Source organism: Galeopterus variegatus, unplaced genomic scaffold, assembly GCF_000696425.1.
Source record: "Galeopterus variegatus unplaced genomic scaffold, G_variegatus-3.0.2 Scaffold1275, whole genome shotgun sequence".
NCBI lineage: Eukaryota > Metazoa > Chordata > Mammalia > Dermoptera > Cynocephalidae > Galeopterus > Galeopterus variegatus.
In genome coordinates, this window is record NW_007727386.1 from 71,873 (window position 1) to 83,082 (window position 11,210).

The 11,210-nt window shown below is 57.1% G+C and overlaps 1 protein-coding gene across 2 annotated transcripts; it reads right to left on the bottom strand.

The window, feature by feature from the left end:
* Window positions 1–113: 113 nt before the first annotated feature.
* Window positions 114–10,364, bottom strand: FGFR4 (fibroblast growth factor receptor 4). Of its 2 annotated transcripts, XM_008576029.1 has the most exons (18): window positions 10,283–10,364; window positions 8,225–8,360; window positions 7,315–7,578; window positions 7,143–7,223; window positions 6,863–7,029; window positions 6,147–6,270; window positions 5,420–5,610; window positions 5,150–5,288; window positions 4,607–4,800; window positions 4,373–4,518; window positions 4,146–4,267; window positions 2,676–2,786; window positions 2,394–2,584; window positions 1,873–1,995; window positions 1,693–1,763; window positions 1,288–1,425; window positions 936–1,041; window positions 114–804 (listed from the first exon to the last, which is right to left on the bottom strand). In XM_008576029.1, the coding sequence occupies exons 2-18, from the start codon at window positions 8,313–8,315 to the stop codon at window positions 658–660; spliced, it is 2,406 nt and encodes an 801-aa protein (XP_008574251.1). In that variant the 5' UTR covers window positions 8,316–8,360; window positions 10,283–10,364; the 3' UTR covers window positions 114–657. The 2 variants fall into 2 exon arrangements, with proteins under 2 accessions (XP_008574251.1, XP_008574252.1); XM_008576030.1 differs by lacking the exons at window positions 4,607–4,800; window positions 10,283–10,364 and having other exon boundaries at window positions 4,373–4,586; window positions 5,144–5,288; window positions 8,225–8,315.
* Window positions 10,365–11,210: the final 846 nt, after the last annotated feature.

Consider the following 11,210-nt stretch of genomic DNA (forward strand, 5'->3'; position numbering starts at 1 on the left):
AGGCCTGGCACAGAGCCCTTAGTCTGTGTCATTCAGGCAGAACTCCCAGCTTACGGGCTCCCTCCACCCTATATCCCCTCCATGCCCCTCAGGGAAGACATCGGGCAAACAGGTTTATTTAAAAAATAATAATTTATAAAAGGTCATTTGCTCCTCTGTTTTTGGTAGACTTTCCAGCCTCTCAAGGGGACAAGAGCCAATGTGTCTTTCACCAAAATGCTGGGACAAGCAGTGGGGGTGGGGTCTTGGGGAAATGGGGTTCAGTTGGTGCTGGGAAGCAGGGAGGTTTAGGACAGCAGCTCTGCAGCCAGGCCCAGCCAAACCCCTTAGATGGAGACCAGGCGCCAAAGCCCAGGAGGCCAAGCAGAACCCCAACACTTGGGCAGTTAGGACACTGGTACCATAACTCCAAGGGCAAGGGCAGGGCCTGAGACTGGGGTTGAATTCTGGGCTGGGAACCTAAGGCCAGAGCAGTAAGGCTTAACTAGAAACCCCAGGACCAAGAATGGACCTTCCCAAAGTGGATCCTAGAGATCTGGGACAGCACTCTGAGGTCAGAGGCCCAGGGCTGTCAAGGTCAAGCACTGGACCAGGTTGTGGCTGAGCCAGGAGCCCAAGGCCACTGGCCTACCTGCTCACACAACTTTGTGCCCATGCTCATGTCTGTACCCCAGGGAAGGGGAAAGAGCTGGGTCCCAACGGCAGGGTGTCATGGCTGAAGACAGAGTCACTGGAGGAGCAGGTGCTGCTGGCATCTCCACTGGAGGGGGAGTAGGGTCCAAAGGTCAGACGGAGGTCAAGGTACTGTGGGGAACAGAGTTGGTCAGCGCTGGCAGCGACCAGGAACAGGATGCTTCATGTCCATGGGGTCAGGTCAGATGAGGCCCAGAGGGGAACAAGAAGAAGGAGGCCATGGGACAGGAGGGGGGCAGTACCTCCTCAGAGACAGCGAGGAGGACCTTGTCCAGTGCTTCCACTAGCTGCTTGAATGTGGGCCTCTGAGAGGGTGCGGCGTGCCAGCACTCACGCATCAGCCCATACCTGGGAGAGTGGAAGGAGCCTCAGGCGTGGGAGTGCAATCTCGCAGCCCTGGGGTGGGGGTGTTGATGAGGGGTAGGTGGGGCCATTCAGTGGAAGGGCAGGAAAGCTGGGCCAGCACTTCCCGCTGGGCTGAGGAGGAGGGGAAGGAGGTGGTGGTGAGAGTTAGTGCTGCCCTTATAGCCAGGGCCAAACCCAGAGGCCAGCATGAGGGCAGAGGATGAGGACTAAGGCGGGGTGAGGCCTCACAGCTCTGGGGGGCAGTGCGGGGGCCGGTCCATCCGATGTCCCTCCCGCAGCAGCGAGAACAGCTCCTCCACAGGGATGCCAGGATATGGCGAACCCCCGAGGGTGAAGATCTCCCACAAAAGGATCCCAAACGACCACCTGGAGGCAGGACCAGGGCTCAGCAGGGCACAGCTTGTCTCCCTACTCCTGGGGGCTGGGATGGGGGACCCTTCAGGCATAATACACCATGGGAGGGAGGCAGGGATTGGGCTTCTTTTTGAGTCTGTCCCACTCAGGTCCCAGGCCTGATCAGAAGGAGGTCTTGAGTGCAGAACCCCTAGGGACATATGACACTGGGCAAGTGCCTTGCAGGGTAGGACAATGATTGCTGGCAGACATCCTGGACTCCCAGCTTCCAGGACTCACACGTCACTCTGGTGTGTGTACACTCGGTCAAACAAGGCCTCAGGTGCCATCCACTTGACAGGCAGGCGGCCCTGGAGGGGAGAGGAGGGGTACTGGTGCTGAGTCCCACAGTCCCTGTGCCGGCTGCCCCCAGGCTCAGCCCCAGCTACCCCCTATCCAGCTCTGCTCTGATTCCCTCACGTTGCTGGTTTTCTTGTAGTAGTCAATGTGGTGGACACCACGGGCCAGCCCAAAGTCAGCAATCTTCATTACATTGTCCTCAGTCACCAGCACATTGCGGGCAGCCAGGTCTCGGTGGATGCACTGGGGGCGGAGCAGGGGATGGGAAGGAGACTTAGGTTTATTAGGACACATGGCATGGTGCACGTGCCTAAGGGGTAGGAATCACCCACCCATCTTACAGATGAGGAAGTCGAGATTCAGAAAGAAGCCCAAGTCTAACTTCAGGGCCCATGGCTTCTCTCTTGCGTCACTCTTCCCTGGCCTTGCCTATCAGTTAGGGAATATGTGAGGAATGAATGGGGACATGCAGTGTCAGCTGTATACGGATGAGGGGGAAGGGCACGAAGGACTAGGGGACATTTGGACAGGATAATGAAAAAGGGGAGAGAGGAAGAAGTTGGGGACACTAATGCCACAGCCACGAGAGCGTGGAGATGGAGGAATTAGAGTGGCTCCAGAGTGCTGTCCACTGCCCGTACCTTCTGTGACTCCAGGTACTGCATGCCGCGGGCCACCTGGTAGGCGCAGGAGACCAGGGCTGGGAAGGAGAGTGGCCCTTCACTGCTCCGTGGCCCATCGGGGCTGAGGTCAGGGCCGGGTGGGCGCCGAGCCCGCAGAAATTCCCGAAGGTTTCCCTTGGCAGCACACTCCACGATCACATACAGGGGCCCTATGGAGGCGAGGCGGGGGGACGAGGAAGCTGCTGAGGCTATGACTCTGCACCTCAACTGCCCCCACCCCTAGCCCTGCCCCTGCTCCACCTTCCTGGGTGCAGACACCCAGCAGGTTGATGATGTTCTTATGTCGGCCGATCAGCTTCATCACTTCCATCTCAGAGACCAGGTCTGCCAAGTCCTTGTCAGAGGCATTATCTGCAAGGGCAACATCTGGGATGAGGAAGCTGCCCTCCAACTACACAAGGGAGGCTGCAGGGTGGGGAAAAGGCCAAGGAGCACCAGACCGGGGGTTATCAGGTAGCTCTGGGGGCTGAATCCCCACAAGGCTGTGCGGCCTTAAGAAAGTCTCCTAACCTTTCTGGAATTTAGGGTCATCTCGTCTGAAGTAGCACAGTGGATTATGCCCTACCTCTCAGCAGATGCAAGGATCTAAAAGAGGGAGGGCCGGCTGGTTAGCTCAGTTGGTTGGAGCTTGATGTTATAACACCAAGGTCAAGGGTTTGGATCCCCATACCAGCCAGCCACTAAAAAATAGAAATAAAGAAACAAAGAGGTAGACCTTCCTGTGAGCAGGTCTCTAGGAGACAGGAGAGAGGGCGAAGAGCTCTGAACAGGAAGGAAGGTGCCTCTGGAGGGGGCTGGCTTTAGTCCCTGAATAGGGTGAGAGCTCCTAGGGGCGGGAAGCAGGCTGGAGCCCTCAGGTCTGTCTGACAGGCCCTGGTGTTCATCTGGCCTGGGAATTCAGGGAGCTGCCGGCAGGGCACAGCTAGGGAAGGCTGGGAAGAAGGCTGCTCCTGCTTCTCTTGAGAAGGCCGAGGAGCAGAGACTGGGCCCCTGGGGCTGACCTGTGGCCATGAGCCAATGACATAACATCCTCCCCCGACCACCATGACAGGTCTCCCAATGCACATTTCTCAATCCCTGCCTCCCAGAAAGTGCCAGGTGGCCCCAGCTGTGTGGAGAAGAGGGAGGGAGGAGAATGGCAATTTGGGCCATTCTTGCAGAGGGGTTTGGGGCACAGCAGTGAGAGGCCCTCATGAGCAAGTCCTAAGTGTGTTCTGCAGAACACCTTGGGGCCGCTGCTTGGGGTCTGGCCCTGAGCTTTAGCAGAAGGGCCACTCTCGAGTGGTGGGCACAGGAGGCCAGACCTGGGAAGGTTACAGGGGAGGCTGAGTGTGCATTTAGGGGAACCACAGGGAATGAAGCAAAGGGCCTATGAGGCTGTCAAGGAGCTATAAGGCGAAGGCTGACACAGACCAGGGCTGGTAGCGGATACCAAGCCCTAGTCACCCCCAATTCTCATAGTCATGATCACCCCAGTAGTTAAGATTTATTGAGCCCTGACTATGTGCCAGCCACTTTCCACGAACCTTGGCCTGGGAGGTAGGTATCTCATGTGACACAAGGGGAAACTGAAACTCATAAGTGACTTGCCAGGGTCAGTAGCAGAGTTGGGCTGCAGGCCTAAGGGTGGGATCCTGCAGCCTCTCCTGGCTTCCAATGCTCACCAGGCACCACTGTGAGTCCTTCTGTTAGTCCCAAGGCCACACTCACCCTTGAGCATCTTGACCGCCACGGTGCTGGCTTGGTCAGGCCGGGCAGGGTCCATGCCGAAGGCCTCTGCACACACCACCTGCCCGAAGCAGCCCTCACCCAGGGGCTTCCCAAGCACCAGCCTGGACATCAAGAAAGCCCATGCCTCAGAACTCTGAGCATCACTCCTGCTAAGGGCAGGTTCCTACATGGACCCTGCATCCTCACCCTCACTCCGCTCAGTGTACCTGTCCCGGGGGAACTCCCACAGCGGGTCGAGAGGCAGGTCTAGACTCACGAGGCCAGAGAGCAGGGTGGGGCCGCTGGAGGAGAGCCGGACGCCTCTCACCAGGGATGAACTTGACTTGCCTGAGGAGCCCGACTCCAGGGAGAACTGCAAAGTGGGAGACTTGGCTCTGACTGCTGGAGTTAGACTGACAGCCTCATTACGGGGACATGGGGGTTGGGGATAGGCACAGTACCTGTCGGGACAGAGGGAAGCGGGACAGCTTCTGCACAGTGGCGGGCTGGCGGGGGTGCCGGCTGTGGAGCGCCTGCCCTCGATATAGCCCGGCCAGCAGCAGGAGAACAGCTAAAGCCAGGGAGCCTGTCACATACAGGATGATGTCTGTATACCTGGCGTCAGGTGCTGCTGCTGTCCATGTGAGGTCCTCCTCTACACTCGCAGGTGGACATGCACAGATAGGAAAACTGATTGGTCAGTGGTCTGACTGGCCAGCCTCACACCCTTATAGCTCCCAACACACACAGGAACACACACACACTACGAAAGCTGCAGTTATACCCAGTCCCAGACACCCATACCCCAGAGGGTCACATGGACAGTCACATGTAGACAGGCACAGAGGGACTGCCATGCACAGAATCAAACACACAAATCCACACGCTGCATCCCAAGCCCAGACCCCACAAGCCAAGGGAGATTGTCAACCCAACAGGCCATCATAGCCCACTCTAGATCAGAGTGGAATCTGCAGCCTCTCCTGGCCCCCTCTGATGCTCACCTGGCAGCACTGTGAGCCAGGCTGACTGGTAGGAGAGGCCAATGGAGTTGCCCGCCAGGCAGGTGTACTCGCCTGCATCCTCGGCTGACACATTCCGCAGGTACAGGACTTCCACCTCTGAGCTATTGATGTCTGCAGTCTGGGCACAAGGGACACACTCAGGGGTCACAGCAGGTCCTGGGGCCACATTGTGGCTAGGAGGGAAGCTGGGGACTCCCCCGCACTCCCCGTGGGAGAATAGTAGGGCTCAGGCACTAGCAGGAGCTGTACCTTCAAGACTTGCACATAGGGGAAGCCGTCAGCACCAAAGTTGCTGCCATTGATGACGATGTGCTTCAGCCACTGGATGTGGGGCTGGGCATCGCTGTACACCTTGCACAGCAATTCCACATCGCTGCCTGCCACAGCTGTGGTGTTGGCTGGGAGCCCCGCCTGCAGGATGGGCCGGTGCGGGGACCGCTCTGGGGGCCAGGCCGGGCCGTCAACCCTGACCAGCAGCACCCATAGAGGCACCCTGTTCACCAGCCTCCAGCCTTCCCCCAGCTCAAGGGGAGTCCTCTCTGACATGCAGCTCAGACCTTGTCCATCTCCTGCTTACTCTGCTTAAACCTTCCATGGCTCCCCACTGCCGTAGGGCCAAGAACAACTTCTCAGCCTAGCATTTAAAACGCTCCACAGCCTGGCTCCCCACATCAATGCCATGCCTCAGGCATACACCTCCCCGCAAAAGCATTGCATTCTTTATACCACAGCCTTAACTCTGCCTGTGCCCTCTGCTTGGATGTCTTTCTCACTTTTCCTCTCAGCAGACCCCTGCTCCTCCAGGCCCACACTAACCACTGTGCTTCCCTCTGACCCACCTGGTCACTTTGAACTGCTTGACCCATCTAGGACTTATTCCATCTTGCCTGCCAGACTGGGCTCTACCTGAGGGCAGGACTGAGCCTAAGGCCAGGGCCTCCCACCCCTACATGACCCCCCCTGCCCATCCGCTCACCCAGCACATCCAGCAGATAGCTATAGCGGATGCTGCCCATAGAGTTCTCCACGAGGCAGGTGTACGTGCCACGGTCCGAGGGCACAACACTTTCCATCACCAGGCTCCAGTGTTGGTGGCGCAGCTGGGGGCAGAGGAAGTGTCCACGTGGGACCACCGAACCATGTCCACCCAAGGACCAGGGCGGGAAGAGGCTAGATTCTCCCAACAGGGCTCTTCTCAAGCTCTTTAGGCCTTGAGAAGGTCAGGCCAAGGCCAGGGACCTTGGAACAAAAGAGAAGGCTCCAAAAAGTGTCCAATCTCTGGTTTAAGTCTTCTGAGTTTTAGTTCTACCTCTCCTCTCCCTAGCTGTGCCACCTTGAGCCAATCTTCGCTCTCTCTAAGTCTCAGCTTCCTCCCATAGCATGCAGCTGATCTTGTAGGGTCTCACCATGAGAATGAGATACTAAAGCTTCTTGATAACTACCAGTAACTGATTCCTCCCACTTTATAAATGGAGTTGCTAAGGCTGAGAGGTTAAGTCATTTGCCAGGGAGTGGCAGAATGGGAACTTGAACCAGAGCTGTCCAAGTCCACAGTCTAGGGCTCCCTGTGGAACTCCATAGTTGTCTTCCTTGTTAGACTTATTTATAGGCATGTTTGATTTATAGGTATGAGGTAGACCCACAGAAGAATGAAAATGGGAAAGCAGATGGTCTTGGAACCTGGAGACTCACCCGAATGCCTCCTATGCGATTCTCCCCATGGAAGTCCTGTCCATCCTTGAGCCAGCGGATGGTGGGTGTGGGGTTGCCTGCAGCTGGACAGCGGAACTTGACGGTGTTCCCAGCGGGTACTGCATGCAGTTTCTTCTCCATACGCTGGGGGTGAGTCCAGTAGGGTGCTGGAAGGGAGGGGAAGGGAGGACTTAGTGCCCCAAGGATGACCACTTGCTCCCACGTCTCTTTTTCTCAGCGACCAGATGGGAGATATGAGTCCTTGAGGACTCATACTGACCTTGCTGGGGATAAACATGCCCACTTGAGGAGCCCCTATGTGACTTAGAGTCTTCATCATCATTGCTGGAGGTCAAGGAGTCTAAGTTAGGGACAGAGGGAGGTGTCTGAGGCCCAAGAGGGGGAGGTTTCTCTCCCCAGGCATTCTTTAACCTCCTGCCAGACCCTCTTACCATCCACAATCAAGGTGAGATTGTGCAGGACAATCATGGAGCCTCGTGCCAGGCAGAGGTAGGGGCCAGCATCCTCCGGTAGAAAGCTGGCAATCTCCAAGCGGCCCCTCCAGCCCCGCACCCGGCCAGCAGGTGCCAGGCGGCTGCCCTCCTTATACCAGTGGCCACCACGCTCAACCTGCCCACAGCACAGCCGCACAGGCTGCCCAACGGCCACAGTCAGCTCCTGCTCTTGCTGCTTCAGGCTGGGGGCCAGACAGGGCTCTATGGGCAGATGGCAGAGGTCAGTGAGCCCCACAGTTCCACCTGAGGCAGTCCCCTGCATATGGAGAACATGCTGCACATATATGTCACAAGCACCTCATGACACATGCTGGACAAGCCATTGCTCCTTGACACATACACAACCACATGCCACAAATGCTACATGTAGGGCAAACGCCACATTCCTGGGGCATGTCACACACATGCTAAGACACACGCACACATACACAAGCACACACAGGCACATGCTATAGGTGCCACATACAGGGCACATGCCACACCTTTGGGGTACATCACACTCACAGTGCATATACCACACATGCTGCCTGGGCCTTCTAAATCACACATCCAGTGCACAGAACACACGCACACACACACACACACGCACACAGCCAAGGGGCTCACCACCAGCTCTGCAGCCCAGCTTAGGACCCTGCGCCCTGCAAGGCCAGTCCTCTCTCGCAGACACAGAGACAGGTGGATGCTTACTGGGAGCCAGACACTGAATCTCAATGGTTGAGCCCTGCCCTGTCGCCACATTCTCAGGGCTGGGCCAGGATCCTCTCCAGCTTTGCTCAGCCAGCAGTCTCCTCCTGGTGCCCACTCTTCCCACCCCTGCCACCCTCTCCCACATTAGAGGCCATACCCAGCTCCATTTCCTCAGAGGCCTCAAGGGACAAGGCTGGAGCCCTGGTTGCCTCCAACAGGAGACCCAGCAGGGCCAACAGCAGTCGCATCTCCTTCTTGCTGCTCTCAGGGACCCAGGCTGGACTTCCTACTTCCTAAAACAGGGAAGGAAAAGAGCTCCTGCCACACATGCACCTTTGCTGGAGCTATTCCTTCATTTTGCTGATGAGGAAACCAAGACAGGAAATGGTCAGCAGACTTATCCAAGCCTCCAGCCAGGCAGCGGCAGGGCAGAGTCCGGAACCTTGGGCTCTGCTGGTTCCAGAACCCACAGGCTCCCCACAGTAGGTTGTGCAAGGGGGCTGGGCTTGGCTTCCTGCTCTCTTTGGGTCCTGCTGAGACCCTGGCACAAGTTCATAGAAAGAGCGGTTTTGGGATTCTTTCCTTGGAGGGAAGCAGAGAATGGAGACATATCTTTTGCTTGCTCTCCGCACACATAATATTTTTTTTGCTGAATAAATAAATTTACTGCTGAAGAGCCAAAAAAAAATGTGAAATATAATATAAGGCCAAACTTCAGCATCTGGATGTTATCTGATCTGACCCCCACTCCTTATAACATTACTGACATTTCCATGACCAGCTCTGAATACCTCCAGTGGCTGGGCGCTCACAATTAACAAAGCAGCACCTTCCGTGTATAGCAGGAAGCTCTCCTCTTTATTTTGAACCAGAATTACATCCTGGGGATACCTCTGCTTGTTGTGCCCCTACAGCTCCATCTGAGTCAACATAGGGTTTTGTAAGGAATGTCAGACAGCCAAGTTCAAATCCTGCCTCTTACCAACTTGCAAGTCCCTGTCTCTGTCCCTCTCCGGGCGACTATCCTCATAGGACTGCTTTGAGGATAAAAAAGATAATATATGCAGGGACCGGGCACACAGAATATTGAAATGTTCTCCTCTCCACCCCCCTCCCTATGACTGTTTGCCTGTCACCATGCGTCTGTCCTAGTTCAGTCACCCCCGCTTCTATTCCTCTCAGGTAAGTTGTACACATTCACCCCAGCCAGTTACCTTTTCCCAAATGCTACCAAAGGTGTCTGTGTTACCGAAAGGGAACACTCAGAACTGAGCCTCAGCTGGGGCATGGGAATAGGGTGACCAATGTTCTACTGGCTGATACCTGGGGCCTACTGGCTGATACCTGGGGCTGGGGATCAGCCAGGTGGCACTGGTGTCTCTGGATTTACCCTGCCCAGGAAGCCCATCACACACCCTTCTCCTTAGCTACTGCCACCCTACTTCCAGTCCATTCTGCCTCATCAATCCCTCTCCAATCTATTCTGCCTCTACTGCCCCTACCCAAGGCAGGTCATGGTCATTTCTTGCTTGCTCCTTTGCAAACATCTCCCTGGGCTCTTTGGCCTCCAGCAGGTCTTTAAAAAATACAAGTCTGCTTGGGCCGGCCCGTGGCTCACTTGGGAGAGTGTGATGCTGGTAACACCAAGGCCACAGGTTCGGATCCCTATATAGGGATGGCCGGTTGGCTCACTAGGGTGAGCGTGGTGCTGACACCACCAAGTCAAGGGTTAAGATCCCTTTACTGGTCATCTTAAAAAAAAAAAAAAAAAAAAATATATATATATATATATATTTTATATATGCTAAGACACCCTTATATATATATAAGTCTGCCATGTCAGCCCTCAGCTTACAAGTCTTAATGGTTACCTGTGTCCAGCAGGACCCAGTTCATGCTGTTTATCCAGCATTCTAGGCCTCCCTCTGCCCTTGTCTATCTCTTTGGTCGTACTGTCGCCCCTGGCTTTCAAAACTGGGTACGTTTGCTCTCTTGCCCGTGCCTCCTTGCCCCTCATTCCTTTTCTCCACCTAGCTCAGATACCGCTGTCTCTGAACTCCCACCCCCAGCCCCCAGGTTCATTTGGCCGTTCCTCCTAATATCCTGCTACTGCGTCACTGCTCCGCAGGGAGACAGTTCTCCGGGTCCAAAGCTCCCGCTGGGAGTGGGGTGGGGAGGCCCAGGGGTTTTATTTCTGTCCCCAGTACGCCCTGACCTCACATCCTCAGGGTCCTTAGTCGGGTCACCCGTGGCTGCTGGCCACTGACCAACTGCCCCGCACATGGGCCGAAGGGCTTGACTCTGGCATCGGACAGTTCTGGGTTCTCCTCCAGCCTCCCGCACTCAAATGCTGGAGGACCCTGGACTGCAACACTCAGAGCCTCGGCTTCCTCATCTCTACGCCCGGTGCGCGGACGGTCCCGCGGCCCAGGGACGAGCGAGCTCTTCCGCCCCAAGCCCTACCTGGTCACCTTGTGGGGGAGGTGCGAGTCGGCGGTCCCGAGGGGAGTTGCAGACAGCCGGCCCGCCCCCGCCTGGGTGGGCAATGAGTAACCAGCCCGCGGCCAGGGTGCTCTTTGGACGGAACGGGACAAAAGGCCCTGTGTGCGCTCCGAGTTACTGATTTACCGCCCCCTTCCCCCCCAACCCCGCCGAGCGGACGCCCAGATCCCCTATGCTGGGAGGGGGCCGCCCCCGGAGCCCCGCCGCCACTCGCCCCCTGGCGGCTGGGCGCGCAACCAGGACCCGCATGGGGTCCCGGCTCACCTCGAACTTGCGTGGCTCCGCTTTCCAGGCATAGGATCCTGGCTCACCTGGCTCCTCTACCGCCCCACTCCCAGCTCCGGCCGGCCACGACCCCTGCGCCCGCGGGGTCTGCAGACAGCCTGGGCGTTCTTCCGACCCGGGAGGGAGAGCCAGGAATGTACCCGCGACAGCGGCGTGGCCCCGGGCTTGCCCCGCCCACCTCAGGCCCTGCCCTGCCTGGACCAGCTCTACCGAGGGAGGCGTGGCCAGGGACGACCCAGAGCCCCGCCCACCTGAAGCCCCGCCCCCGCCCCGCAGCGCAGAGCGGCCGACTTGGCTAGCCCAATGCTGGGACCCCGCCCCAGCCTACTACACACCCCCTCAGACTCCGCCTTTCT

Excerpts from the sequence above, each read along its gene's own strand:
- FGFR4 (XM_008576029.1), bottom strand. The coding sequence starts at position 8,315 with ATGCGACTGCTGTTGGCCCTGCTGGGTCTCCTGTTGGAGGCAACCAGG. Across the intron at positions 4,801-5,149 it reads CTGGCTCACAGTGCTGCCAG|AGGAGGACCTCACATGGACA; the intron begins GTGAGCATCAGA and ends CTGCGAGTGTAG. Across the intron at positions 2,787-4,145 it reads GGCGGTCAAGATGCTCAAGG|ATAATGCCTCTGACAAGGAC; the intron begins GTGAGTGTGGCC and ends TTGCCCTTGCAG.